This window comes from Oxyura jamaicensis, chromosome 23 (genome assembly GCF_011077185.1).
Source record: "Oxyura jamaicensis isolate SHBP4307 breed ruddy duck chromosome 23, BPBGC_Ojam_1.0, whole genome shotgun sequence".
NCBI lineage: Eukaryota > Metazoa > Chordata > Aves > Anseriformes > Anatidae > Oxyura > Oxyura jamaicensis.
Window position 1 is genome coordinate 5,359,500 of NC_048915.1, and position 27,687 is coordinate 5,387,186.

At 45.0% G+C, this 27,687-nt stretch overlaps 1 protein-coding gene and 1 long non-coding RNA gene across 13 annotated transcripts in view; both read left to right on the forward strand.

The window, feature by feature from the left end:
• The window catches only part of CSMD2 (CUB and Sushi multiple domains 2), a 333,924-nt gene that overhangs the window by 203,245 nt on the left and 102,992 nt on the right, over positions 1-27,687 (forward strand). For all 12 annotated transcript variants that reach the window (XM_035345331.1, XM_035345329.1, XM_035345327.1 and 9 more), the window contains 8 exons: positions 10,993-11,319; positions 13,315-13,509; positions 16,137-16,275; positions 17,008-17,195; positions 17,622-17,810; positions 17,989-18,105; positions 23,851-24,066; positions 26,431-26,619. In XM_035345331.1, the coding sequence (XP_035201222.1) occupies positions 10,993-11,319; positions 13,315-13,509; positions 16,137-16,275; positions 17,008-17,195; positions 17,622-17,810; positions 17,989-18,105; positions 23,851-24,066; positions 26,431-26,619 (1,560 nt within the window). The remainder of the gene's footprint in view (positions 1-10,992; positions 11,320-13,314; positions 13,510-16,136; positions 16,276-17,007; positions 17,196-17,621; positions 17,811-17,988; positions 18,106-23,850; positions 24,067-26,430; positions 26,620-27,687) is intronic.
• Positions 6,242-8,624, forward strand: LOC118177562. The gene is made up of 2 exons (XR_004755860.1): positions 6,242-6,793; positions 7,568-8,624. It is a non-coding gene; the product is annotated as an uncharacterized LOC118177562 (long non-coding RNA).

Genomic DNA, 27,687 nt, shown 5'->3' on the forward strand with positions numbered 1-27,687 from the left:
CCCTCCTGGCTTTTGGGTTCACGTTAATTCTGGAGAGCAAGTAGGATTTTTTGTATCCAAGATGGGGCATCATCAACAACAACAAAATTTAAATCTATTGAATTTGATTCTGTTTTCACCTGTTTCATTTTCTTTCATTACCTGACAGTATTCAGGCTCCCTGCTGCTGGGCCTCAATTTTTAATTTGTTGTATGGGTTCTCAGCAGGAATAGGATATTCAGCTCTCAGTGGTGACTGAAGATAAAATTTTCTAAAATGGGGATTTTCTAAATGGATATAAAAGGGGAGTTACGTGTTCAGTTCCCATTGGGTTTTAATGGTCTCACTGTCCTTTGAAGATGCAGTGGGCAGTCTGTGTTATTATATTGAACAAATCTTCATTCAGAAAGTGTTATATCTGAACATTACGAAAACTCACAGAAGTGTCTATGTTTTCTGCAATTGGTGACAAACAAACTCTTCTTTCTGTTCCATCTCTACTTAGTTATGCTAAATTCTGTGTCTTTGAACAAATACTGTGCTCTAGTGGAGTGAGACTGAACATACAAAAAAACAACAGTTGAGTGACAGAGGACAAGTATGAGGAAAAAGGATAGAGAGTTAACAAGTGGTAGATTTTAGAACTGTGTATTCACTCTACAGATAAAAACATACACTGCTGTTAGATACTCCAGTATAAAACAGGCATTTATGGCACGGCAGAACTTGATCCACACCAGAGGTGTTATGCAGCTGGTGGGGGGTGCGATGGGTGGGGCAAACCCTGTGGCTTTAGAGCTGAATCTGGGCTCTCCAGGAGCTGCAGGGGAAGCAGGGGCTTTAGCATCCCTATACTGGCATTTTAAGGGAGAAGGTGGAAATCCGTTTTCAAGTAAGTGCCTTTCTTTTCGAACTGAAATTTAACCTCTGAGCATTTGTGTATGTATATGTGGAGAAAAGAAGCAATTATCTCTGAGTTTTGCCTTTTCCAGATGCAATGACTTTCTACCTACTTGGTTTTCTCTATAAGCAAATCAGCTAAAGATGCTAATGAGGAAAATGTAGTTTCCCTGGTTATCTTTGAAGTGGGAAGCATTAGACCATTTCTGTGCTTTGCTTCAGAAGCTTTTTCTCATTTCCCATAAGACGAATTCATAAAAACAGCTGATGGTTGGGTTGAGGTTCTTGCTGACAGTTTGCAGGGAAACTAAACCTGTTGTTTGCAGCTGTTATCAGGTGATTTTTTCACAGTAGTGGAGCAGAGGCTTCCCAGCAAAGTTAGACTCTATTTTTTTTTTGTAGGTAGATAGTGAACAGGGACATAAAATCAAGCTCCAGTCTTCCAACAATCAGCAGTCCTTGCAATACGTAGCATGGGCATGAATTTTTTACTTAAAATAATGCCACTGTATGCTGTTTTCTGAGATCCTCTGGTTTTGGATACTTATGAGCCAGCAAGACAGTGGCTAGGTAGTGGAAAAAGTATTTCATAACCTCCTTACACCTTCACTCCCCTGCCTTCAGGCTTGCTTATTCTAGACAGCATCGTATTAGTGTGTGTGTCAGAAGAGGTGACGTGACAAAATGTGTAGCCTGGCGTGAAATGTGTAGTGGGATTAGTGACAACTCTCTGTAAATGCTGGGAGACCATTAAATGTATTGGGTATCAGGTGGGAAAATAAGGTAACCTGATTTATGTGCTGCTAGTGGGAATATGCAAACAATTTGGTGCTTCTGATACTGGCTGCAAATGCATGACAAATGCAGAAGGAGATTAAACAGTGTGCTACGGTGCATCCTGCTGTCTTAAGCAAATGATTTATGAGCAGACAGAATTTATTGTGGAGAACTCATTTCCTGGGGCTTCGATGACAAAGCAACACAAACTATTGAAGTCATGCATCTGCTTATTGCAATGGATTCTGAATTTGTGACTGTGCCTTCATGATAACAGAGCTACCATCTTCATCCTCCTTGTTGTCATTGCATCCCTTAACTGTTCAGGGTGAGCACATACATAGGTCACTGGAGAAACTGCAAGACTTCTTGGTGCATGTTCTCGGCTAAAGCCTTGCTAAGCAAGGTATCCTTGGCCTTGCTGTATATGTTTAGATTATCACTGATGATCTGAGATACTTGGAAAGAATGCCCTGAGCCTGAGAACCTCTAGTTCTGTAACTGGATGGGTAGCTGTGGCACAGTCATCTGTCTGTGTGTATGCTCTGAACTTGGTGTCTGCTTCCATGCTGTGTGGTTGTCTGGGTAGCCGTGATGGGTGCATACTGAAGACCTCTTTCTGTCTTTTCTGCCACACCTTGTAGTGCTCAAATCATGTTTGTAGTTACTATCCTTACGTGACATTTGCATTTTCAAAGTTACAGGACTGTGCTGTCAGAGGCTAAGACAGTTCTCATAACCCGATGTAACCCAAGTCATTGCTTTCTTTCAGAGCCACATTCAGTTTTCTTGAAGTCTCAGAGGACAGCGAAATGGGCTTAAAGAGGTGTCAGGTGGATAAATGCTACCTAAGGGGAACCATTGTGCTACTTAGATAAAGTTTGTGCTCTGATGGTAGGAACTTGGAAGAGGTATACTGTTCAAGCTGAAGTCTACAGTTACCTGTGGCTGAGGGGATTATTAAGTTTACAAATGGGGAACCAGCCAATAATTGCAACTATCACAAGGAGCTGGTGAGTTGTTCAGATGTTGCAGTGAAAGTGATAATAAATGTCCGGACAGATGTAGTCGGGGAGCAGGGCATTTCAGTAGTGCTATAACTTCCAAGCATATGGTTGGAATTACTGTTTAAACATACTCGTATATAGCAGGGAAAAACACATTATCTGAATTTTATGTGAAATACAGCAGTGGAAAGCCCTGTAACAAATCACTTTATATGGCCAAAACCTGTTTCCTTACTAAGGAAAGGAAGGGCTGACATCCCCACTGCAGGACAGTGCTCTCAGAGGGCTTCTGCAGCCGTTCAGTAAGTCAAGGCACGAGGTTCCCAGCTGTCCCTCTCCAGCACCTCCCCATTGCAGCCCCCTTCCCATGGCTCTGGGACCTACAGCTCCCAAGGTTTCACCCCTGCACCTTTAGCTGAATGGTTTCCTGTGCCAAACAGTGCTGTTGTCTTGTGATAGGTATTTATGGCATAAACTGCTATAGAATATATGTCCTTTGTAACCATCTCAGGGAATAAAGGCAGAGTTTTTGCCTTCTTTTAGCTATCCTCTGTCAGTTGTTCTGGGGGAGACATTTCTGAAAACAACTTAAATCCTGATACGAGTTTAATTGATTGATCCCAGACTTGTCAAGTTTAAGGTTTGTGGACCCGTCAAGTCTTTTAAAGTTAAATAACACAGAGAAATGAAACAGTACCTAGATTCTGATCAGAGCGCATTGTGCAAACCTGGGGGTGGAGGTTTCTGTGCTGAACTGAGAGGTATTTGGCATTGATTGACTGGCACTCCACAAAGGCTGGCGATAAATAAGGGCACGTGCTTGTGTGTGTATGTTCAAATGGAGGGGCCGTAATCTGAGCTGTGCTGTTCCAGAGTATTTTGGAATCCTCCGGAGACTTTGTCCATTGTTCTGACAGTCATTACAGGGGTCTTAGTGTCACTCTGGTCTTGCTTTAGAATCTCCACTAGTTTATGGAGGGGTTTCTGTGATCATTAACTTTATTTGTCTTACAGCCCTGCTTAAAGCAGTAGTCATGCATAGTGCTCCTTTGTACACAGGCAGAAGGCACATCCCAAAGCACTTCCAATTGAAATTACATTAATTTCCGTGTTTTCTCCTCTGGCTTTGGAGCAGATGTTACGCTTTTTTCCCTTCTTGTTCACTTGGAAACCTCAGCCACAGCCCTTTTCTCCTCACCGAGCTGCTCACGGTTGCTGTGCCTTGCAGTGACACCGCAGTCAGCGTGCCTGCTGGTGCTGGAGGTGTGTGGTGCCTTGTTGAGAGCCGTGTGTTCACCCTGTCCCCACTGAGCACCAACACGATCCTTCTTGTTGAGTGTTGTCTCCGAGTTCCCTGCACTGGCAGTTTGGCAGAGCTCAGGGTCCCCCGTCCTTGCACACAGATGCGCTAACACAGTCATCTCCAGAGGCACTGGGACTTTCTGTGTTTTTCCAGTCTTTCTAAACATCTGATTTTGTTTAACAGCAGTATAAATTCTCCTCCCTACTCGTAATTACTTATTTTGTTGAATCCCATATTTACATGCTGTACCTGCTGAATAATCTTAACTCCTCACTGCAAAGAGTGCAGATCTTAGTTTGGAGCTGAGTAGCTAGCGTTTGTGCACCCTGGCTGGTGCAAACATTCGGGATTTGTAGCCAGCAGTGCAAATGCAGCAGATGTTTTCCCAGCAATGTGCTGAACAGAACCATGTAATTTGTATCACTTGACAGGTTCTCCATTTAGTTCTAAATTAAATAGTTAGCTGGTCATTATTCCCTTTCCCTTTTCCTTTCCCTATATTCTTGTAGATGCAGATGTTACCAGTGGAATTTGGAAGATATGTAGGGACTGTATTAATTCATAATTCCAAGCTGTTTTGCCATTTTTTTTTTTTCATTTGATGCTTTTTACAAAGGACCCTGATACAGTGTTCCTGAAGTCATGGCAGAAGGATGCTCTAACCACCTCTGCCAAAAAAAAAAAAATGGAAAAGGGAATGTTTTGGTAACCTTACCCTACAAAAACGTGTTCACCCTCACTTCAGCTAGGCAGCCGGTCGCATTCTGGGCTTATGCAGCTGGAAGGCTGCCCAGGAAAGGGCTTGTTGTCTGCTGAGGCCACTTCCAGGGCTGAGATGGCTTGTGCATTTGTGCAAGAGATGTGTCCTTCAGGACCTGGTAACGCCTTCTGCTCCTTGTTGACCTGAGTTGAGTTCAAAACAGCAAATCAGTGGTGAAATACTCCTTATCTCCAGCCTGTTCCCCTGAGCCACTGAGACCCTTTCTTTATCCAGCAGTAGGTGAAGCAAATTAAATGAAGGCAGGATTACCGTGATCTCTGTATACATGTGGGATTTGTAGCTTTTGTTAAGAACCTTGTTTCACGTTTGCAGCCATGTAAGACCGTTCCGTTCTCAAAATTAAGCAGGGCATTTTCCCTTGAAGTCCTGGTTCTGCACCGCAGTTCCAGTTTATCAGAGCGCTGAGATGTAAATGTTTCCTTGAGGAGACATACATGTTTAAGTGCCGTGCTGGGCAGGAATGCACTTAATTACAACGAATTACATACTGATTGCCCCACACACTCCCCAGCCATGTTTTTGGTGTAGCCTGTATGAGATTTTTCTTCTTTTTTTTTTTTTTTTTTTTTTCCTTTTCTGTGACTTTAATCTGGGGGCTGCTGCTTCTCTACCTTGCAAGTTGTGCCAGTTGAGCTGCGTGTCTTCCAGCACGACGCTGCTCAGTTCCGTTGCTCTCTTTCCCTTGGGTCTATACTGAAGGGAAGCTGAGGTCCACCTGGGTCAGCCTGGAGCCTGCTTTCTCCTCACTTGGTCACTGAGTTCCACCCAGGTACTCGTGCAGTCAGCCCTCTTCAGTGAGAAAGATGCAGTGCTCTGACCAGAAGGTATAAGGTGAGGTTGCCGCGTTGGGACGGAGGTGTTGCAGCAGACACAGGCGGCTCTCACAGCTGCAGCAGGGATGCTCTGGCTGCAGAGAGCCTGCACATGGTGAGCGCCGGTGTCAGGGACCTGGCAGAAGCATCAGGCCCCAGCGCTGAGCACACAGGCACCAGTGGTGCCCCCGGCTGCGCTCTCAGCACCGATCAGGAGGATGCATGTTACCGGGCTGCCTCCATGCTTGTTATTTTACTGCTTGAATCAGTTGAATTGATACCCTGATAGGGTTTCACGCTGGTATAAATGAATGTCCTGTGCCAAGGCATCTGTCCGTATTCCTGGCTGCCGTGGCTCAGCACGATGCGTTGACTCTGTTCCTGTGAGGCTGAACCTGAAGTGCTGCTTGCTGATTTTATCAGGCAAGGAGGCCGTTTCTACCTCCTTCCTTTTTCTCTGTACCCAGAAACCAGGAAGGGGGTGTGGGTTACGTTACTGTCTTTAATTCACTCTGCAGAGAAGTTTCCTTATGCCTGACTTGTTTTATGTTAATTTCGGTTTTTGATCAAGCTGCAGCAGGACGTTTCTGATCTGCAGGCGGAGGTGATGTGTGCAAGTGTATCTCTGAGGCTGTTTCCACTGCTTCCCACGTGTGGCTGAACCTGCCTGCACAGCCTCTGCTGCACCTAATCGCAGCTGCTGTCAGCTCTCTTGCAGTTGTGTGCTTGTGGGAGCCTCGCCCTTGTTGTTTTACAGCAGTCAGCCTTCTCTGCACATCTGGTGCTGAAGTGGGACTTTTGGAGAGACTCAAGTCCTGGCCTGTTGCTCAAGCAGCTTCCAACCTGCAGAAGACAAATGTGTAGTAACAGTTGTCTGGCAGCTTCTAGTGCTGCAGCAGAGGAAGGATGCTCTGCTAAACTGTGAAGGAGCAAAAAGAAAAAGGTGCATAACAGGACCGCTACCAACACTCCTAGTGCTAGACTGCTTTGAGGGTTTTGCCAAAAAGTGCCAATTCATCTTCATCTTCTGGTGGACACCATCACTGATTCCCAAGAGAGCCTGTAGGTCTGAACTGCAGTGAGGGGGAGAGTTCCTCTAAAATAACCAGGGGCATACAAGAAGGATCTCGTCGCCATGCAGAAGCCTTGGAGCACCTCCTGAATAACAGATGGCTGCAGAAACCCTGGCAGACAAGCAGCCCAACACTGCTGTAGTGGGATCAGCATCTTCCAGTAAGTTTTAAGAAGCTTACGTTATTCCTGGTAACCCAGGCACTGCTCCTGTTTTGAGTGGGCAGGAATGAAACCTGCTTTGCTATTGTAGCTCGCTTCCACGTTCACAGAGGCTTCTATTCAGCCTATGTGAAGTTCACTGATGATATTTTCCGCAAATTCTGCTACCCAGACCCCACCCATTCTCTTTCCTTGTTCTTTACCGTACCTGCTCTCGCCCCCAGTCCGCCGCATGCTGGCAGTGACAGGTACTCCATCAGAGTGAGCTGAAGAGTTTGTTGCTCTGTAATGCAAAAATGTTCTCCCGGTTAATGTTTGCTCCAGACTCTATTCTCTCACCTCCCACTTGCCCTGCTGGTGCCTCAGGGTTTAAGAAGGAAAACGCATTGTGATGCAGATATGTTTACTGAAAGAGCAGATACAGAAAGAGGAAAATACAAAATGTAAAGCACTTTGCTTCGCAGCTGGAACCAGTGCCCTGAGCTTCCAGCTCTGTTAGCTATGTGGGACATATGGTTCCCAGAGTGAGGCATCAGTTATTAACCAGGCTCTTGCTGAGGTCCTGTTTTTCCAGTCCATCACCAAGCTATGCCTAGAGGAGGAATTTACTTAAAAACGGGAAGTAAGGCAGAAAGTATGTTACCGTCTTCAAGCTCCATCCCAAGTGGTCAGAGACTGTGGGAATGATATCCAAAAGCTGAGAGAGAAGTTGGGATTTTTTGTTGTTTCCATGGAGACTGAACTTAATACAGTGATTCCCTGCTTTATTTTCAGCTCCTGAATCTGGTGCCTTTCCTGTTTCCATCCACCACAAGTGTGCGCTCTCCCCAGGATCCGCCCTGGATTCTCATGTGCAGGATGAGCAGAGCTGAAGTGTCTGGTGCCATCGGGTGTGCCTCGAAGCAGAAGCGGGATGATCTGAGGAGGCAGGATCTTTGGAAGGCAAAGAGAAGCAAGCTGTGCTTACACTGACCAGACAAATGCAGAAAGGGCTCCAGGCTGAAAGCACAGAAACAAGCAGCTGTGCTGGATAAAAATTGTCGGATAGCCTCCGTGTTCGGCTCAGCCATGAGCATTGCACACAGGGAGCAGCGTCCTCTCCCCACAGCCATGTGTCCCACTTGGCTAAGACAAGAAACAAGGATCTGTTCCTCATCTGTCTTCCTACCCTAAATGAAGGCAGAATATTGATAATGTTTGTGATGACTTGAATAAACATCTTTTACTCATCCGTTAATGACATGGGTCTCATTGGCTTTCTTAGGTAGTCTACTGTTTCTACTAGGTTTTGCTGTGATTTATTCTGATGTATTTAATAAAGGCATTTTTCTAATTGCTTTTGCATTACTTCATCGGTAATAATTGATAAAGGTCAGTACAAATTTGAACCTCTGCTATGCACATAATGAGATGTCCTCTCGTAAGGTGTAAGAATAACCACAATAAATATTAATTTAACTCTCTTAGCTCAAGGCCTCAGAGTCACAGATATTCCTAATTCAGTGGTCCTGACGGACAGGCTGCAGGGAGCAGGGCTGCCCTCTGTCTGTCTGCTGCTTGAGATGACTGCTCGCTCCTTGGGGGCACTTTGCTCCTGACTGTCTCGGATGCGCAAAACAGCATGAGACAGGTAATGCTCAGCTGTCTTCCACCTTTCCTGGGTACTATCATCTTTGTTCTGATAGCACATTTCACTGTCCTTGACGTGTTGTTAAACAGCTGCTGCTTCAATCTGAGTGTCCAGCAAAGCGCTTCTGATAAAGCGGGGAGGTTGGAGTGGGATCACAGCGCCAGCTCTGTCCAGAGCAGCCCCAGACAAAAAAAAAAAAAAGGGGGGGGGGGGGGGGGGGGGGGAAAAAAACTCTCAAGCTGAAGGAAAACCTCTCTTGCTTAAAAAAATAAATCCATAAAATCCTCATATTGCAGACATGACAGTGAACCTGGTGAATCAGTTGCCACTTCCTGGGGTGGAGGTGCCCCTGACCTGCCAGCAGGATGGCGACCCTCGGGGAGGCAAAGCCCAGTGCCCCCCATGGGGAGCTCGTACGCTGGTGTCCTGCCACATCTGCGGCCTCCATCGTGCAGCCCGCAACGTGGCTGCCTGCTATGCTTTTATTTCATGGAAAATCAAAGTTGTAGTTCCCTGCAGTGCAGACTTTGGGGGGCTTGGGCTGTTATTTAATCTGTCATTTTAAATTATCTAACAAAGGTTAATTTCATATTCTTCCCTCACTCTGCTTTTCTCTCTTTTGTCAGCAAGTTCTTTGTTGTTGTTATTTCCTGAAGTGAGCCACCAGCACTGGGCCATAATAGCTGCGCCAGCAACCGTACCTCTCTGTTGCTGGCTATGTAACGTTGTAGGTCCTGTGTGAATGCTAATTTACCTCTTTGGATCTGAAAAGCTGTAGGAGATACATAGCACCTGTGCGGAGTTCCTACTGCTAAGATGCTCCTCTGTGTGTGAATACATTTATTTTCAATAAGGATTCGTAGGCAGATTACACCGAGCTTACACTGACAGAGTTATTTGACAGCATCCCTTGATATTTCAGCAACTAGTAAAGAATCTAAATCCTGAGGATATTTTGCAGTTTTTCTCTTTAATCTGTTCTCTTTGTTGCTGAGAGCAGGAAATGGATTGTGTAGCTCTTAGCCTTGATAACGTCATGGTAACGTCCATCCTATTTGATCTGAAGCCATTAAGCGTTGAAGGAAGATGGAGGGGAAATAATGGAGGGAGGGTGAGCACTGAACCAAATAATTGTATAAATGCCAAACTAAAACCAGTTTTATCCTCTGTGTGATGTTCTTTTGCCAGGAATTAGTGAGATCTATGTTCCAAGTAATGGATTTTACCCCAAGGGTGCGTGGTGGGGAAGGTGATGAGTAAAGCATACATGCATAAAGTATCAAAAACATTGAATAGGTACCGCTTACAATGCAGCCTTGCTTTCCCAAATTAATGGACCTTGTCAGCTGAAATACAGTATATATTGAAAACTCGTGAGAGCTAAAATTTGTTTCATATGCACTCTTCCCCACAACTTCATTTTAAGACTGCTTTTAATTATTTCCACGGGAACGGCAGTCCAGTTTGATCTCTCATTTTGGTGCCGTGCTGGCCCAGCAGAAGTCAGTGATTTATTTGCAATGGGAAGGGGAGGAGCTGCCCCTAACCTGAGCTGCAGGTTACAGCTGGTCAGTGCTTGCTTTGAGTTGTCCATGCTCCGGGCACTTGGGGCCTTTCCTTGTGCTATGCAGCAAAGTTGCCACCAAAACAGTGCTCCTTTTGGCACAGGTGGAAACAGCTGCCCTCAGAGATGGACAAAGGTAAAACTTCTCAAAGGAGTTGTCAGTTTATTGCCAGATTGTATAAATATTTAATCCAGGACGGGGATAGTCTGAAGGTGAGGAATTCTGAATGCACTGAGGCTGCCCAGGTACAGTTGCATCTGTTGAGGAGCATGGATGAAAATTTCATTTAGCAAATCGGAAGGTGTGTTCAAACAATACATATAAAGTGGAGGCTTTCAAGCAACTCAGAGGAATCTGTGCTGCACTCAAAAGTGCATCTGCAGTTCACGCAGTACGCTAAAATGATACAGATACAGATGGTACAGATAGCAGAGGAGCCTGGAGCTCAGCATGGGCTAACAGCTGAGTCAATTCAGATCCTCAGGTCCGATAGGTTGGGCTGAGCTGTGGCCGCAGAGAAGACATTGTTCCTTCTAAAGGAAACTTTTTTTTTTTATTTTATTTTGTACTGGCTACAGTTACACATTGGATTCTCTTGCAGGATTTCTCACAGGGATATGCAGAGAACTCACCTGCAAAATCCCAATCCCCACCTGGCTGAGTGACATTTTCTTCCTGCAGAAAAATAAACCCATATTCCATCATGCATGGCACAAAGCCTGTACAGCTAAGGGGCAGCACAGTGCTAGGCTGGAGAACTGCAAGTCAGCCAAAAGCAGGGACTGGAGACCACTTTGAAGCAACTTCTTCCCCATGCAAATAAATCACTGACATCCAGCAGTGAATGGAGCACTGAGCCCTTCCTTTCTTTAATTGTTTCTGAGAAGCTAAGCAATTGGGGATTTGCAGGAATCACCCAGCTCAAGGGACAGGGAGGGGGGGAAACATGACAGCAGCTTGTAGGAGCACTGTGCGGCATGATTGATGGTGATTTCTCATTGCAGTTTCCTGCTTTTTCAACTTCACCACCCCATCCGGGATTGTGCTGTCACCAAATTACCCTGAAGAATACGGAAGCAGCTTGCACTGTGTTTGGTTAATTATAGCTAAACCAGAGAGCCGAATTCACTTGGCTTTCAATGATTTTGATGTGGAGCCTCAGTTTGATTTCCTAGCCGTGAAGGATGGTGGGACTGCTGAATCGCCGGTGCTGGGGACCTTCTCAGGAAACCAGATTCCTTCCTCTCTGACCAGCAGCGGTCATGTAGCCAGGCTGGAGTTCCAGACTGACCACTCCATGGAGAAGAGAGGCTTCAACATAACCTTCACTAGTAAGAGTCCTTCCTTCTTGTTTTCATTTTAAGCTCTAAGTTCTTGTTGGGTACCTGTTGGCAAGAGTGATCTTCCTAAAGTCATTGCAAATCCAGAGTGAGTCTGAAAATTGGGGGTTATGTCTGATTTGCAGTTGAGCAATAGAGGAATGGCTTTCAAGCTTGGAGTTGCATGCAGATGTTCTTTCTGGCCGTGTAGTTTGGCGTTGCCCAGTGGTGCAAGAAACAGTTTGGCCCTGGATTATCTGTCCATGGAGTATCCAGGGTTTTTGTTCTCCCATCAGTCCCTAGCTTGCTGCAGGCATTGACTTCCCTCGTTGTGTCTGCATTCTGCTCGCTGAGGTGAGACGATGCTTTGGATGCTTTGCGGACAGCCTGATGCAGCTGTTAGATCTCAGATAGCTGTGCTCATCAGTCAATACTACCATCATTTGCTGACTCCTGTAGGTATGTAGGACTTTAAACACCAAAGGAAACATGTTGCAAAGTCTTATAATGCAAAGCATTGAAACTTCCATGGATATATTTGGCTTCACGTAAGTCCAGTCTTCAAATCTCAAATGAATGCTACGGTAATTTTACCCTCGTATTGTCCTGTAATTTTCTAAAGAGCATTATTAAACCTATTCAGCAGAACTGATAAATGACTTTGTTATAATAGCCTTTAGTGGCACAGCTAAATTAATAGCCTTTCTAGCTATGATTGCAAATCCTCTATTAAAAAAAAATAAAAATCAGAGTTCTTAAGAAATCATTTGCCACACTACGGCAAGCTCATCAGATGATGTATCGTGTGTGGCAGTATCACATACCTAAGATCGAGTCCTTGATGCTGTTGAGTTAGGAGATAGCTCATACAGAAAGCCAGTGGTGCAGTAGGCATTTCTGAATGCTTCATGCCTGTCCTGGGAGTTGTGGCCTCGTATGAAGCCATTTTAAAGCTAAATTATTATTATTTTTTACTGTTGTAAATGACTCTTAAGTGTACGAGTTAATCTGTTCTGACTGTTGGAACTGCCAAAAGGGAGCTCCTGACTCTTTATCCGACACCTTGCCATTCTTCACTTCATTCACGTTTGAGGCAAGAGACAACACATTGCTACAAGATCCAAGAGCACAAGGAACAGATTCCGCCAGTGTTTTCCCCTTAAGCAGTGTATAGTAACAAGTTATTGTACCAGTAAGGACGCTTTGTAGGAAATCCAGAACTCTTCTGAGTTTGGTCAAGTGCATTAAGGAATCTAAAAGCATGTGGGTGTAATTAATCTGGAGGCTTTAATCTTTTATATGCTGTTCATCTCGAAAGACCACCTCCTAGCATATGAAGATGTAGTACATAATTATGCACTTAATGGGAAATTAAGGCTGTAGACTTATTTTCTGATTGGTTGGCTGGCCTAGTTTTTAACTGCAGGGAAAGGGCAGTCCTTTAAGGAGAGCTATGTATCTGTTCAATTCCACACTTAACTTTGGAACACCTAGAAAGGTAATTGCTTTGTGTCCTTCGTTTTATCCTCGTAATGATGATAAGTAAGGTTGGGGACTATATGGCAGTCAGTCACAGAACATGCTTTTCTCATTAATGGTTAGCTCACATCCCTCTATCTAGATGCATGAACCGTGGTGTTTTCAGAGTTGTTCTTTTTAAGCTGACTCTGTTTTGTATTTGTGTTTTTCCAAATGTGAACGATTGCTAAGACTGGTTTGGTTAGCAGCTTAGACAAGAGGTTGCAACATGATTTCTGTCATGGGCTGACTCATCTGTGTGGAACTCAGTGGCTTTGCTGGGACGATAGGGGGTCAAATTCAAGTTCAAGCTGGTTTGTCTTCCCTGTGAGAAGGGTAGGCTGACCAGGGGCAAGATCGTGTGTTAATTGCCATCATAGAAAGGAGGTGAAAATGTAGTTTAATTCCTAACCTCATGGTCTGACATGATTGTTGTATTAGAGGTGGGGGAAACAAATCATTTACTGTCATCTTCTCGTTCCCTCTTAGCATTTAGGCATAACGAGTGCCCCGACCCTGGCGTGCCTGTGAACGGAAAGCGATTCGGTGACAGCCTCCAGCTTGGCAGCTCTGTGTCATTCCTTTGTGACGAGGGCTTCATTAGGACCCACGGTTCAGAAACCATCACCTGCATCTTGAAGGAAGGAAACGTGGTCTGGAACAATGCAGTGCTCAGATGTGAAGGTAGATTTTAGTGTCTTTCCTGCTAGTCTGCTTGTGCACCCAGGACAGAAAATTATCCCCTAACGTTTCCAGCCTTTGGGGAAAGGGGTCAGTAGTTCTGTCTATCAAGGTCCCAGTCGTATAATCCAAACCTTCTAGTTTTAGTATCGCCCAGGAGGTAGATTTCTGTTGCTATGAAGGAGTACTTGGTTAGATTTGAAGCTTAATTCCATAGTAAAGGGATACAATGCTGACTTTGCTGGAGTCCTCTGCCATCATGTAGGGAGAGGTGTTTGTTTTTATACCCGAAGGACTATTGGGCTTTTGTTCTGACCCTCAGCTTCTCAGTTATGGGCAGGATTTTGTATAGCTCTGGAAGGTATTGTCTGCACAGAAGAGTTTGCTGAGGAGGAAGTGCTAGTCCAACAATCGCTGAGCACTGAACTCAGTTTATTTATAATTCTTCTTTTTTTTTTTTTTTTGTAAAAGGAACAATGGGAATTATTTACAGAGCACATGTTAAACAAGCATTTTTCTAATAACGGCAATAAATAGAAGGCTTTGATTTACTGATGGCTAAAAGCTTCCCTGCTTCTCCTGTCATGAAAGGAATTAAAGAACAGAGCATGGAGGATAGGTGGAGATATGTCTTCTGTCCTGATTTCTGGTGCATGTAAAATACATTATATAATATTTATATAATGAAAGCAGCAAAAGGTACAGATATTCACTGTGAGAAGAGAACTCATTGCTGCAAACGTTCACATGCACACACACACCTTCAGTCTGTCTTTGTCAGTGTGGTGCATCAGTCCCTTCTAACTGATTGCAGCAACCAAGAACCAGCAATGTTGTCTACATCTCCGTGCCACAACAACTGTGCTAGCCAATACAGAAATGGGGGAGATGAATTGAAATGGTTGAATGAAAGGCGTTAATAAAGATTTCAAAGCTTTTTCATAGTCCTTTAAAGCTTCTGCTATAGAAAAGAAATGAAAAAATAGAGCTCATTAGAGGTGAAAAGTCTTCCTCTACCGTCTGTTCTCAGATAAGTGATGCTCTGCACTGGTATTTACAACACTTTGAATAAAAGAAGTAATACTGAGAAATAATTTCAGTAATTGGTCATGCTTTGTTCAAATGGATGAGCAGCAGAAAGCGCACAATCTAGTCCATTGTCTTTGAAATTGAAATAAGAGGCATCAATTGTGTTCAATAACTTTTATGTAGAAAGAAGCTGGACTTTTTATTTTCTTGTCTAGTTGTTCTTTTGCAAGCAGCTGACAATAAAATATCTGTAGGTTTGATGGAGGGTTTCCATTCCTTTCACAAGTGTGAGCATTTAAGATTATGTATCTCCAAGTGTAGGAGGGAAACATACATTAAATAATACCCTTTTAATCATTTTTTGTATTTGAAAGCTTTAAACTTAGATAGCCCTATGTCATTAACTTGTTTTTTTTTTCACAGTGGTGATCTCTTTGACTCACCCTTCAGTGTGCACTGGATTCAGTGTACCTTTTGATTAGCCTTATTAAACTAAGAGGAAGTATATGGATCTAAAATACTGTTCTTTGCTTGAAAAGATTAGTGGGAAGGAAAAAGACCTAAAAGACAAGTTGAAAGATGGATAGAAGCCCTGACAGGAAATTACATAGCTTTGGGGCAGAAAGGAGCATCTTGCTCAAAAATAATGGGTTAAGATCCAGGGGAGATCAACTGACTTTTATTTGGCATCCTTCAGATCAGCAGGGGAAAATTCAGGCCCAGATGTATGTAGGTATTTAAGATCGTATCAAGTATGACACTTTATAGCCTGTGCATGGCTCGCACCATGGCTGGCCCTGAGTAGAGGCTTCACCAGCTGCTCTGGACAAGCTGGGCCGCCCTGCTCTGCAAGGGCTCAGCTGGCAGTAAGTCTTGGGGTCAACAGGCTTGGTCTGCCCCATGGCAGTTCCCTGGGGTGGCGATGGTAGCGTGGTCTCTGGCACCGGTAACTCAGCCAGCTGTGAAGGAACGCCTGGGGGATGAAGCCTGCGAGGTGCCCACAAACTTTTCCGTCCTGTCTGATTTTTTTTAGAGGACAATGCATTGCAATTTAGGACGATAAGATTTTGTACCTCTGGTCCCTCAGAGCTGGTGTCCTTTTTCCAGAAAAGATAATACTCTGCCTTCAGCTTCTGCTGATGGCGCAAGGGACCGCAACGTGGAATAAATGCCACAGCCTTGTGATGTCCCTTATGGTAGAAAAAACATGACTCAATTACCTCAGATATGAAAGATTTTCTGGCACCTGCAGCTACTGAAATCCAAACTGACCTTGCAGTTTTCTCTGGTTTTATATCTAATTATTATTATTATACCCTGTCCGCTTAGAGCCGCTGTACAAGGTCAGGCTGCTGACTCTCCCACAGATACAGTAGCAGACTGCTTCATGTTAAATTTAAACTAAACAGGCAGTTTCTTCCAATCTCGTGATATTTCATCTCCTGATTATTTTTAACACATGAGAAACAATAATGCACGAAAGCTATTGTACATCAGGACAGTGCTGCCTGGAAGGGACAGGTATATCTGGTCATGCTGCAGCTTCTTACCTGAATTTTTCTCATTTGCTTACCTGAATTTTGTCACTTGCTTTCTCCCAGCTCCATGTGGGGGCCACCTGACGTCCCCAAGCGGAACAATCCTGTCTCCCGGCTGGCCTGGCTTCTACAAGGACTCCCTGAGCTGCGCCTGGGTGATAGAGGCCCAGCCAGGCTACCCCATCAAGATCACGTTTGACAGGTGCTCACTGTGGATTTCTCAGAATTTTCCTGTCTGCAAATTTAGCGGATGGTTTTGGTGGTTCTTGCAGTGCTGGGCTGTAGCTGTCCCCAGAGGGGGGGAAAGGGGATGAACCACTCAGCATTATGTTTGGCAGTGAGGTTCTCTCTTTCCGTGTTTTTGTTAACTTCTGACAACATATGGAGTTTTTATTAACGGCCAAGAAGAAAAAGTAGAAAATGATGATTTTCCCTTCTTGTTTTGACTAACTCCTGCTAATTTGCAGTGCTGTTTTTGATACATGTTGAACATGTTTTCAGAGGCTGAGCTCCCATGTGTACTCAGTCGGCCAGCAAGAAGCAGCAGTGAGAATCTGGCCCTGACTCAGGACTTCTGAGTCTCTTGACTTGCCCCAGATTTCACTTTCTGAGGAGGTTACACCTTCTTGAACCCACGTCCATATGTCTGAGAAGTAATTATTCATATAGCACGTGATGTTTGTTTCTGCAAAAACTGTACTGAATCAGTAGATCAACCAGGGGATAGATCAGAAGGAAGCTGAAATGCACAGGAGGGGAACGATGTGTTGTTACTAACATGCTCAGCCAGCCAAAGGTCAAGCAGTAGAAATGCACCCATGTGTTATCCCATAGCCCGTGCAGCCTTCTAGTCATTAGAGGACATTCAGAATTACAATAAAGAAAAATTAGCAGTGCTGTTTTTTTCACAGACATATTTCTGCATCCCTTTCAGGTTTAAGACTGAGGTGAATTACGACACCCTGGAGGTGCGAGATGGCCGGTCCTATTCTTCCCCATTGATAGGTGTCTATGATGGGACTCAGGTGCCCCAGTTCCTCATCAGCACCAGCAACTACCTCTACCTCCTCTTCACCACTGACAAAAGCCACTCTGACATAGGCTTTCAGATCCGATATGAAAGTAAGTGCAACTTCTTCATGTAATTACACCCTCTCCAGCTGCACAATGGACTCAATCAAAGACCCATTGGACTTGCTTCTCCCCTTCACCAGGTAGTTCGCACTATTAGTGATTTGAGAATGTGAAGCTATTACAAGTCAAGTAGCACTTTCTGCTTTTTGACTGTTTTGATTGTTTAGAGGTGGGGTTTTTTATATATTTCTATTTTAGCATCTACAGAATATTATTAGAAGGAACACAATATATTTTGGAAAGAAACAAAATTGAGTTTCTCTGCCCATTTCATCCTCTTTCCTTGGGGATAATGAATGGGACTTTGAATGAGCTAATAGAAAGAGTAAACTTTCCCCCAGACTAATAACTGCACCTTGCAGCAGGGTCTGCAGACATTGAGTGGTCTGATGGGAATGGGTTTGTTTGTCACAGCTGTGAAGCTCCAGTCAGACCACTGCTTGGATCCAGGGATCCCTGTAAATGGACAGCGCCATGGGAATGATTTCTACGTGGGAGCACTGGTGACATTCAGCTGTGATTCAGGCTACACTCTGAGCGACAACGAAGCCCTGGAGTGTGAGCCAAACTTCCAGTGGAGCAGGCCACTGCCAAGCTGTGAGGGTAAGGAGTGCAGAAGATGGCAAACACTTAATTTGCAGATCTGCTACAAAAGCAGAGCAGCAATTGGGAAGTTCACAGTGACATTTGATATATGTGTTTTGTTTTATTTTGATGGCTTGGGCTTTGTTTTAACTCTGTTTTTGATGGGTTGTTTTGTGTGTTGTTGTTTTTTTTTCAGCTTTGTGTGGAGGTTACATTCGTGGTTCCAGTGGTACCATCTTATCCCCCGGCTTTCCTGATTTTTATCCAAATAACTTGAACTGCACATGGACGATAGAAACATCTCATGGAAAAGGTGAGAAATCTTTAGCTTTCAGTGGCTTTAGAGATGAACTTGGAACTGCAGGAGGGTGGTCAGTCAGAGGCCAGTGCTCTGTTTGTTGCTGAGGCAGTGATGATGGGTACCCGTGTAGTTTGGCCAGTTGTCATCCTTGCCACCACTCAAATACTGTCTCTGGACAAGACAAAGGTTTTCATGATCACACCTCTTACTTCCCTTAAAACAGATGGGACTTTTGGAAGGAAAGGTGGTCCTATACCAAACCCCAGATCAGAGAGCCTGTGCCAGGAGTTGTCTTCAGTTTTAGACAGCTTTGTGGCAGTACCCTCTGAAAAGGTAGCTACCATCTGGGTGCCAGTAATGCCACACAGAGGAAGGGGGAGCTGCCACTGACCCTACTACAGCATTATTTGGTACTCGGTAGTGCTTTCACCCGTAGTGTTGTTCATTGTGCCCGATCATTATCTGTATAACATTTTACAGATGGAGAAATTGATGCATGTAGTAAATAATTTCCAAACATAGGACAGAATTCAGGCTGTCAGTTTCCAGCTCTGCCCTAGTTCTGCAGCTCTCATTTCCCCCCTAGCTAGGAGTACTGTCAGCCTAAAGGCAGTGCACAGGTATTAGTCCAGCCTCCTGTGCAGCACAAGCCAGTCTTTGGTCTTGGAGGAAAATCTCAGGGTAATGTATCATCGATGATTAGAGAACAAGTTTTATCGAGAAGGATGGGGGGGGGATTTTACTGTTCACCCAGTCCATATCAGCTTGGGGTAAGCACAAAGGGTATAAAGCCTTTATGTAACTATATGCACAGTTATGTAACTGTCTTGTACTGGATATCAGCACGACGGGAGCTATCATGAGCCAATTTTGCAATACCATTTGTATTACAGCAAATAAACTTGTCAATGAACAGCACAGTGCATTAAGGGAACCATCACATGCTGTGAAAAGTATTCTGTTGAGTAGCAGCAATCCACTCTTCATTAATCCACTCTGCCTTGGATTCAGCTCTCCAATGAGGCACTGCATTATCCTGTTGCTAAGCTAAGCACAATGCAGCAAACTGTCACTGTTTTAGATGAGCAAGTGTAACTCTGATGGCCCATGCACTTTTTTTGCCAATATCAAAAGAATCTTTTGACCAAGCTAAGCAAAGCTTGTAGAGCGACGCATTTTCAAGCAGTGACAGTATGCCTCTGTAAGCCATGGGGCTCTTTGTCCCCTGCTCAGTAGTACACAAAACAGCATGTCATTTAGAGCAGTTTGCTGTGGCACAGTTCTGCATAAGTCAGAGAATTCAGCCCTGCACCTTCCTGTCCAGAACTAGACCACATTTGGCTCTGAGAAGCTGCACGTGGAGCTCTCTGAGAAGCTGATCCCAGTTTTAGCTGTGTATGAGGTTTTTTTTTTCTGAAACTTTAGCCCCAGTGGCGGTAATGAATATTAGAAAATCAAACCATGAATTACTCTGCAAGTCTAGCTAGCTGTAGTGAAAATTGTAGGTGTCCAGGATAAGTTTCTGAGAAAAGTGGACCGTCTAAAGAGACTCTTCTATACCAGTGAGTGGGGTGTGTTTGTATCATTGTGTTTCATTTGAAATTTTCAGACCTCTCTGCTGGTATCCTTCCTTCAACATTGTTGTTCAGTAGCTGGTTAGAAATAAGCTGCAGGAGATGGTGGAATCCTGCTTCTTGCAGGCATGCCCTTCTGCAGGAAACAGGGCTGTGGCTGTCGGGAGCAGTGCTTTGCCCCAGGCAGAATCACTCCTCTTGCATTTGTGGAGCTCTCGTGGCCAGGCAAGCTTCATGAAGGCAGCTGCTTGGATGCAGGAAATCTTCAAATCCATTTAAAGGCTGGGGCGAGAGGAGAGGATATATGGAGGAAGTTGTACGCTTATAATAAGCTGGTGTGTAGCCAAGGTTCGTGCGAGGAAAACCTCTCCTTCCTTGTCCCTGTAGTTCAGGCAGGTTGTTTATCTACCAGTGCAGTGGAAGATGGACACAACAAAGAAAGATGTCCTTTCCTCTGATGTTTTCTGAAACATGTTAAACTGTATTTAGATGCTGGGCTGTTTTGGTCGGAGTGTGCATACACATGCATGTACGTACACATTCTTCCTCTTGCAACAGTTTTCTGTTTTTCCTAATGCTCTGTTTTCCCAGCCATTGCTGCGTTCAGCTGCTGTGTAATGCATTGCTTCTCCCAGCCCTTTTCAGCATTCTTGCAATGTCTCTGCTCATTCCTTTAGTAAGGTGCAGTCGAACAGATGGATCCCAAGTTAGAGCAATAGTCACTGAAAAGAAATGAATTTAGTCTTTGAAGAACAGAAGGCTTAGAAGCATGGCTGAACCCTGTTCTTGGCTAACTTCATCCACGGTGCACTTGCAGTGCAGAATCCTTACAGAGTGGGCTTTGTCCTTTTAGTTCCCTGTTCTTGGAGATCACTCGGTAAATCCGGTCCTTTTTAATCTCAGAATTTTTAACAGTTCTGCTTTGAGCAGCTTTAGCAGGCCGGGGAATATTTGCATCACTGAGGTGTTTGCCATTGTACTTCATTTTTCTTGTTCTACCTTTAAGCTTCCTGCATCCGCTTCTTGCAGTGCTTTGCTGCTTGAACATGCAGCACTGCTGCTGTCTCAGGCCTGGAAAGTCTTCCAGTTCTCACAGCTGAATAAAATTCAGGCCTTTTGGCTTGGACCATCCTTGCCAAGCTGATGACCAAGCAGTGAAATGATCTTCATCATAAAAGCCGATCTCCAGCTACTCACTCCCAGATCTTTATGAACTTCTTGCACATGGGCAGCACACAAGTCCATTAATGGAAACAAGTTCATTGTTATAATAGTTGTTTTTATGTGACTGCAGACACTGATTTATTTTATGGACTCATGGGCTGTACAATTTAAGTTTAAAAGCAGCTTAATTTTAAAGGTATTTAAATGCTTAAATAGTGAGTATTATTTTTAATCTGAGGACTTCAAAGTGATTTCTTTTCCCTATAATTTGTTTTGTTGTTTCTTTAACAGAGAATGAAAAAGCTGCCTTTACAGAGACATTTTGTGCCACAGTAAATTTCAGACCAGAGCAAAGGTTTAATCAGAGTCGCAAATCCTTTAAAATTAGTTTGTAATTAGCACTTAGGGCTACAGTTACACAGCCCTTAACTGGCTCTGCTGCTGGAAGGGCCTTGTGCTGTGAGATTGGATTTGTTATCTGACAAGACCTGGAGTCAGGAACTGTCCTCCCCGTTCTGGGGACTGAGTTATGCTTGTGTTTCTCTGGTGGTGTGTTGATTTTGGTGGAGTGATATTATTTCTGTTCCCTAGATTGGGTTTTGTAAAGGCAAGGGTATAAATCTACTGTCTGTTGATAAACAAGAAAATCTTAAAGCATTTTGTATTCACTGCATCTCACCGAGTTTTCGTGCCAAAACAGGTCATACCTATTTTCAATCAACTACACTGCTGGTAAGAATAATAAACATTTGGAAACCGTTCGAAGTTTCCTACTTTCATGGAGTTCCACAGAGGGGAACAGTTGAATTAAACATTTTCTGCCAGGTCCCAGGTAACATTTACCTGGGGATGAAAAAGGAATTGTCAAAGCTGAGGCCCCTTTCAGTCGTCACTAGGCAGTCGCACACATGCTTCTGCCTGGGGCACTGCAGGGTAGCAAGGTGCAAGGAGCTGCTGTGCAGGGATGGAAAGGGAGAGACCAGCATGTGTTACCATTGAGATGTGCTGCAGTTGGGAAGTGAGCCCTGCACCTTCCCAACACAGTAATTTCTATGGGAAGGGCTTTGTGTTGCTTTCCAACCTCTGTGTCCTTTATTCCTTGAAAGGAAACTGCTTGTATGTGACAGTAAACCTTAAAAAAGAGATTGGGTAGACATGGGGGTAAACAGAATATCCAGAGTTACAATTTGATGCTGACAAAAAAGACTTTTTTTGGTTGGGATGGATATTAAATATCATGCTGCGGAGCTTTAAGCAGTTGGTCTCATCCTGATCTCCAGAAATTGACTGGGAACGGGGAGCAAGGAGGAGGTTATTCCTCTGTTCCTTATTTACAGATTTCCCATGCTTTTGAAGCAGCTGATGCTGTAGTTTGGCAGAGATGGGATGCAGAGCAAGACAGCCCTTGGGGCTCACCAGGCTGGCAGTCTCTGTGCTGTTAATCATTGGCTTAAATGAAATAACTTGGTCATGCCACTGGGCGCTCCTGATGTGTGCGAGGAGGCAGCGATCTGACTGTGACTAATGAAGACCAGATTACAGCACTTGTGCTCGCATGGAGGAGTCTTTCTCTGCAAACAGCCCTGTTGAGTTCATGGGGTTATGAGGAGTGTAAAGCCCAATTCAGCATGAGCCGGGGCTCTGGAGCCTGCCCCTCAGTGCTCGGGAATTCTGCTAAGCTCTTTGGATGAAAGAAGCCGTATAAATGCAAAGAGGCTTTTTGGAGTGCTAGGCATTGCTTTAGCTTGCTGACATGGTGTGGAGGAAATGTGACGGGGTTTCCCATTAAGGGTTCTACCTCACTTTTCCCTGTGAAACCTGTTTCTGCCTTTTTTTTTTTTTCAAGGATGGAATTATTTTCCAGAGAAAATAAGTGTTTCTAATTGTGTTTGAATTCCTGCATGATAACCACCTTCCTGGAGGCTTTTGCAAAGTCTTGAGGTACTCACGAGATAGACTTACTTCCTGTAAGAGCGAAGGATGGTTTAAGTAATCTGTTACTCCTTGCTTGTTAATTTACAAATGCAGCGGGGTCACAGCCTGCTTGATGAAATGTTTCCAATTGTTGAAATTGAATGTAGACAAAGAGCCAAGTAGTTTCCCTGTGTTTGTCTGCTTCTTTTCCTGGCTCGATCTCTTGTGGTCTTTATTTTTGTCAGAATTATGTGGATGGGATTTTCTTTGCTTCTAAGATTTGCTGCTGCTGGCAAGAACCTGGGCTCTGTGTGCCATGCCAAAACCTTCAGTGCCCCACACCATGCCTCGGGGAGGGCACTGGGGGCTCAGGAGCAGTGCGGGGGCACCCACCCGCCCAGGAGGGAGTGTGGTCGCAAGGCATAGCCCTCCTTGGGAGACGCTTGTGAAATGCTTAGCAGCCACGTGGCTGAGGAAACGTGGGTCTGTCCATGTCCTGTTGTCCTCCAGGGCCCAGCACTGGGTCCCATCGTTCGGTGTAGAAGCCCCCGCAGTAATAGTGCTGGCATGCTTTGTCTTCTGGAGAAGCCATTCTGATCTTCGCACTTGGCTTGAGTCCCGTTTTTCTTGGTATGAATTCCTTCCAGAATGTACTTGGTTTTGTTTTCAAGTCCTCACAACTACAGCTTTCTGCTCTTCTTGCTACCCATCTAAAGGTCAACACTTTTAAAATAAAATACTTCGCTGAGCTGCCAGGCTCAGTCCTTTCTGCTGCTGATCCCTCCCTCGGGCGAGCCTGTGCCGTCTCTGTTCCTGTGTTACAAAGGCCCAGGAATCGAAGACTTTAACGGCCTTGTTCTGTTCCAGGCCCTGTACCATAGCCTTGTTTTACTTTTTTAATGTTTCATTCCTCACATAAATGTGCCCAAGCTTTTAAGTGTGTTTTTTCTTCTCAGTTGGGCTGCTATTACTGGGAAACAGGAGAAAAAAATAAAAGGGAAAAAAAGGATGGTGATATCTCAGGGAGAGGAGAGGTGCTTTGGGACAACAGGGTGCCACAGGAAAGCTGCTGGCTAAAGCCATCTCTGTTTTTCCTCCCCTGCAGGTGTGTTCTTCACCTTTCATACCTTTCACCTGGAGAATGGCCATGACTACCTCCTGATCACCGAGAACACCAGCTTTGCCCAGCCGCTGAAGCAGCTCACAGGCTCTCGGCTGCCCGCCCCACTAAGCGCAGGGCTCTTTGGAAACTTCTCTGCCCAAATTCGCTTCATCTCAGACTTCTCCATGTCCTACGAGGGTTTCAACATCACCTTCTCAGGTAAGAACAGAGGCAGACAGACTTGATGCTTTCCCTTTTCTTCCAACTTTAATGCAAAACTTGGGAGTAAGTTCCTGTTGATGCAGTACATGTGATTCGGGTCATTGAAGGTTGCTCATTGTGTTACACCAGTAAATTGTGCCAGCATTAAAGCACTGTGTGTCACAGGAAATACTCTCTTTCCAGGCCCTGTATCTCCAGATGCAGCAATTTTGTCTGCCTTGAGCCCCACTAGATGGCTGGATTGGACCCACTGAGATTATATCCCATTACAAAGGTGTTTGTTGTGTTTTCCCTCCTCACTCACTGATCTTTACTTCTCTGTTTATGGACAGAGCTTCAGCTCTCTTTTTCTTGGAGTATCCCCAAGAGGCCATCCCTTTTTGCTCCAGATGCCTGCCTTCTCTGTATGTCAGAGGAAAATCACTGCAGCAGATAGAGCATTTCCATTTCCAACCTGGGAGGCTGGGACAGATGGGATATTTTGGAAGGCAGCTTTGGGCAATCTGGACTTCTTGGATAAGGAGCAAAGCAGAACTGGTCACTCCCATTGTACGTCTGGTCCCATTTTATTTTTTTCTTTGGTTCTGTTCTCCGCTTGGATGCTCACCCAGTGACCCAGCCTCTGCAGGTGGTGTCAGCCTGTCCTAGATGTAACATGTGCCACGTGTAACCTAAGCCAGGTTTCCATGAGCCCGCCGGCATTGCTGGGAAGCTGGAAACAGTATTTTCTTGCTGGACCTTCTCTAACTGACCTGCTAATAGCAAATTAAAGCAGACTTCCTGGTGCAAATAGCAGGGCATCAAGGCATGCAGGTTTTTGTTGATGGCAGAAGCCCTTTTTGCTCCAGCTGTGCCAGTGAAGATCTGGCTGTGGAGAGAGCTTTTGCCATGAGCATTTCCAGTAAGTCAGGGGCTTGGGACAGAGACACTGGAGAGAGAAAAGCACTGGTCTAGAGGTGAGAATGGAGCCAAGGTCTCCAAAGCTCAGTCTGATGACAGCAGGTTTCAACTGTTTGTTTATACAAGATACTGGCTTCTTCAAATAAAAGTCTGGATTCTCAGAAGTTGTCAATGAAGAGCAGCGTGTGCATGATGAGAGAGAATCAAATAAAGGCACGGTTGCTTATGCAAAACAGATCATCACACTTGCAAATACTCACTTTGCTTGGGTGATCTCTGGTTGAAGGCTGCAAGGTGTTGAACTGTGTCCTTTACCCCAAAGTCCTACAAATGACTGCTGAAGTGTTTGCCTGTGCACATATTTCAGAAAATGTAATCTTTGCTGCCTGAGTGCCCTGACAAGCCTTTCTGTAAAACAATCAGGTAACGGACAAAAGCTTATCATATTGTTACTGTTCTTTTCTGTATCTCAGCATACATTGTAGTCCTGAGGGCAACTGCTGCAACTTCGGCCTGCTGGTGAGGAAGAGAAATGACCATTTTTATTGTGGAGCTCAGTCTGATGTGTCTTTGAGGGACAGAGCTGTTGCCATAGATGCAAATAAAACCTGCTACACTCAGAGCTGGTTTCCAATACCTTTATCTGTTCTCTGAAGTCAGCGATTCGCAGATGATGCTCTGTGGAAACTAGACAGAAAATTTCCAATTAACTTCCATTTTGATGGGGAAAAAATACCTTTTGTCTAAAACAAATTGCCTCAAATTATCTAATTACAGCTGCTATTTTCAGTGTATTTTGGGACTTCTTTCCTTTCTTGGAAAATGAAAATGGGAGTCCGTTATATTTTTAGTTTCCTTTATATCTATAAGCACACACTTCATACTCTGCACTTCTGTTATTTGTTCAAAAAATAGCTCTCAAAAGAGGTTTCCTTTACAATGGTTTGTGACCAAAGACATACATTTGGCTCTTTTCCATAACGCTCCATGACCTTTCATTTAGTAGCAGCTTAAATGTTCTCTTGCATTCCCCAAGCAGGGTGCTGTGTTCATTCATTTTCAGGATTAGTAATGGAGAGGCAACCAGAAATCCCATCCGGATCAATTCATCTTCATTTTACTAAACCAGGGGGAGGATGACAAATTTCCATCGTGTTTGGCTACCACCGATGTCACGTTGTTTGGCTGACAACAGTGACAGAAAACGAGGCCTGTTGTATTTTGAGCTGGTTTAAATCAATATCCTGGTGACACCCTGAGGGTTGTGTAGTGAGAGCGAGACCCGAGCTGGTCTTCATGGTCAAACAGGTCGTACGTCTCGCATGGATGCTTCTTGTTCAGACCTGCACTGCAGCTGGCTCGAAACTCAGAGCTCCCCCCTCGTTCTTACGATCAGGGCTGGGGAGAAAGGGCCATGAGGCGTCACCCTGCCATGGCGTACACGTCTTTGTCCCCCTGCAGAATACGACTTGGAGCCTTGCGATGAGCCGGAGGTCCCAGCCTACAGCATCAGGAAGGGCCTGCAGTTCGGCGTGGGCGACGTCCTCACCTTCTCCTGCTTCCCCGGGTACCGGCTGGAGGGCGCGTCGCGCATCACCTGCCTCGGGGGGCGGCGGCGTGTGTGGAGTTCGCCTCTGCCAAGGTGTGTTGGTAGGTGGTCATGTGCTTTCATTTTGCTTGGTTGGTTTCGCTGTGCTGGATCGTTTAGTCGGGCAGGGATGCGCGGCACACCCTGGGGGGACGCCTCGGGGGCGGCATCCTTCAGTTTGCAGGCCGGGTGGTGCAGGGATGGGGAGAGCGTGCTGGCACAAATTCAGCCCCCTGGCTCAATGTGGGGAGGGCAGGGATGGGCAGAGGGGCTGCAGTCCTATCCCACATTGGAGCACCCGGCGTGCCCCACAGTTGGGGTCCCGCATCAGCAGAAGCCCCCTGTCTCTGCAGCCCATTCACAGCACCATGGTCGAGCCCCGGTGATCATACAAGTGAATGAGTCACAAACTATGGGAGATACATTATCTTTTTGGGGATAGGTTCCGTAAAACGGCCTGGTTTTAGGGCTATCCTCCCTTCGAATCCACATGCTGTAAAACTTAATAGTCCAAAGATGAAAGCTGCTTCTGGGTAGGTGATCTTAAGGAATGCAAATTTCACATTAGTGTGGATGTCCCTGGAAAACTCCCTCTGGCTCTTACTTTTTCCTTATTCTGCAGGGGTTTCTGGCACTTTACACCTTGCATTTCTCTTCCTCTTAACCATTGCACCTTTTTTGCAATCACTCTGGCAATTATTTATACTAATAAATAAATCTAGAGATAGAGGAGAGGAAGAAGTCAACTGCAATGCTGAGCAAGTTTCTGGCTGTCATCCCTAATGCAGATGGGTTCCAGACAGCCTTGTCTGGCGAGGTCTGCAGGGCAGCCCCCTGCCCAGCCCGCAGAGCGCCCTCCAAGCACAGCGGCTCATAAAAAAGAGCAGAAGCAGCGGTGTGCCACAGTGAGAAAAGCAGAAAGGAGGAAGGATCACCACAGCCTCAGGCCTTTGCAAAAGGAAGATTAACGTATTTCTGTTTTTGTTGTATGTTTAGTAAGGGGGAAAATATTCAGTACTCTGCTGCTGCCTGGTCACCCACAGCACCGTGAAGGATTCATTCAGACCAGATAGAACAGATCTCTTGCCTGCTTTCGCTCTGGCAAAGCCTGCTAGGTAGATTTTCTTTAT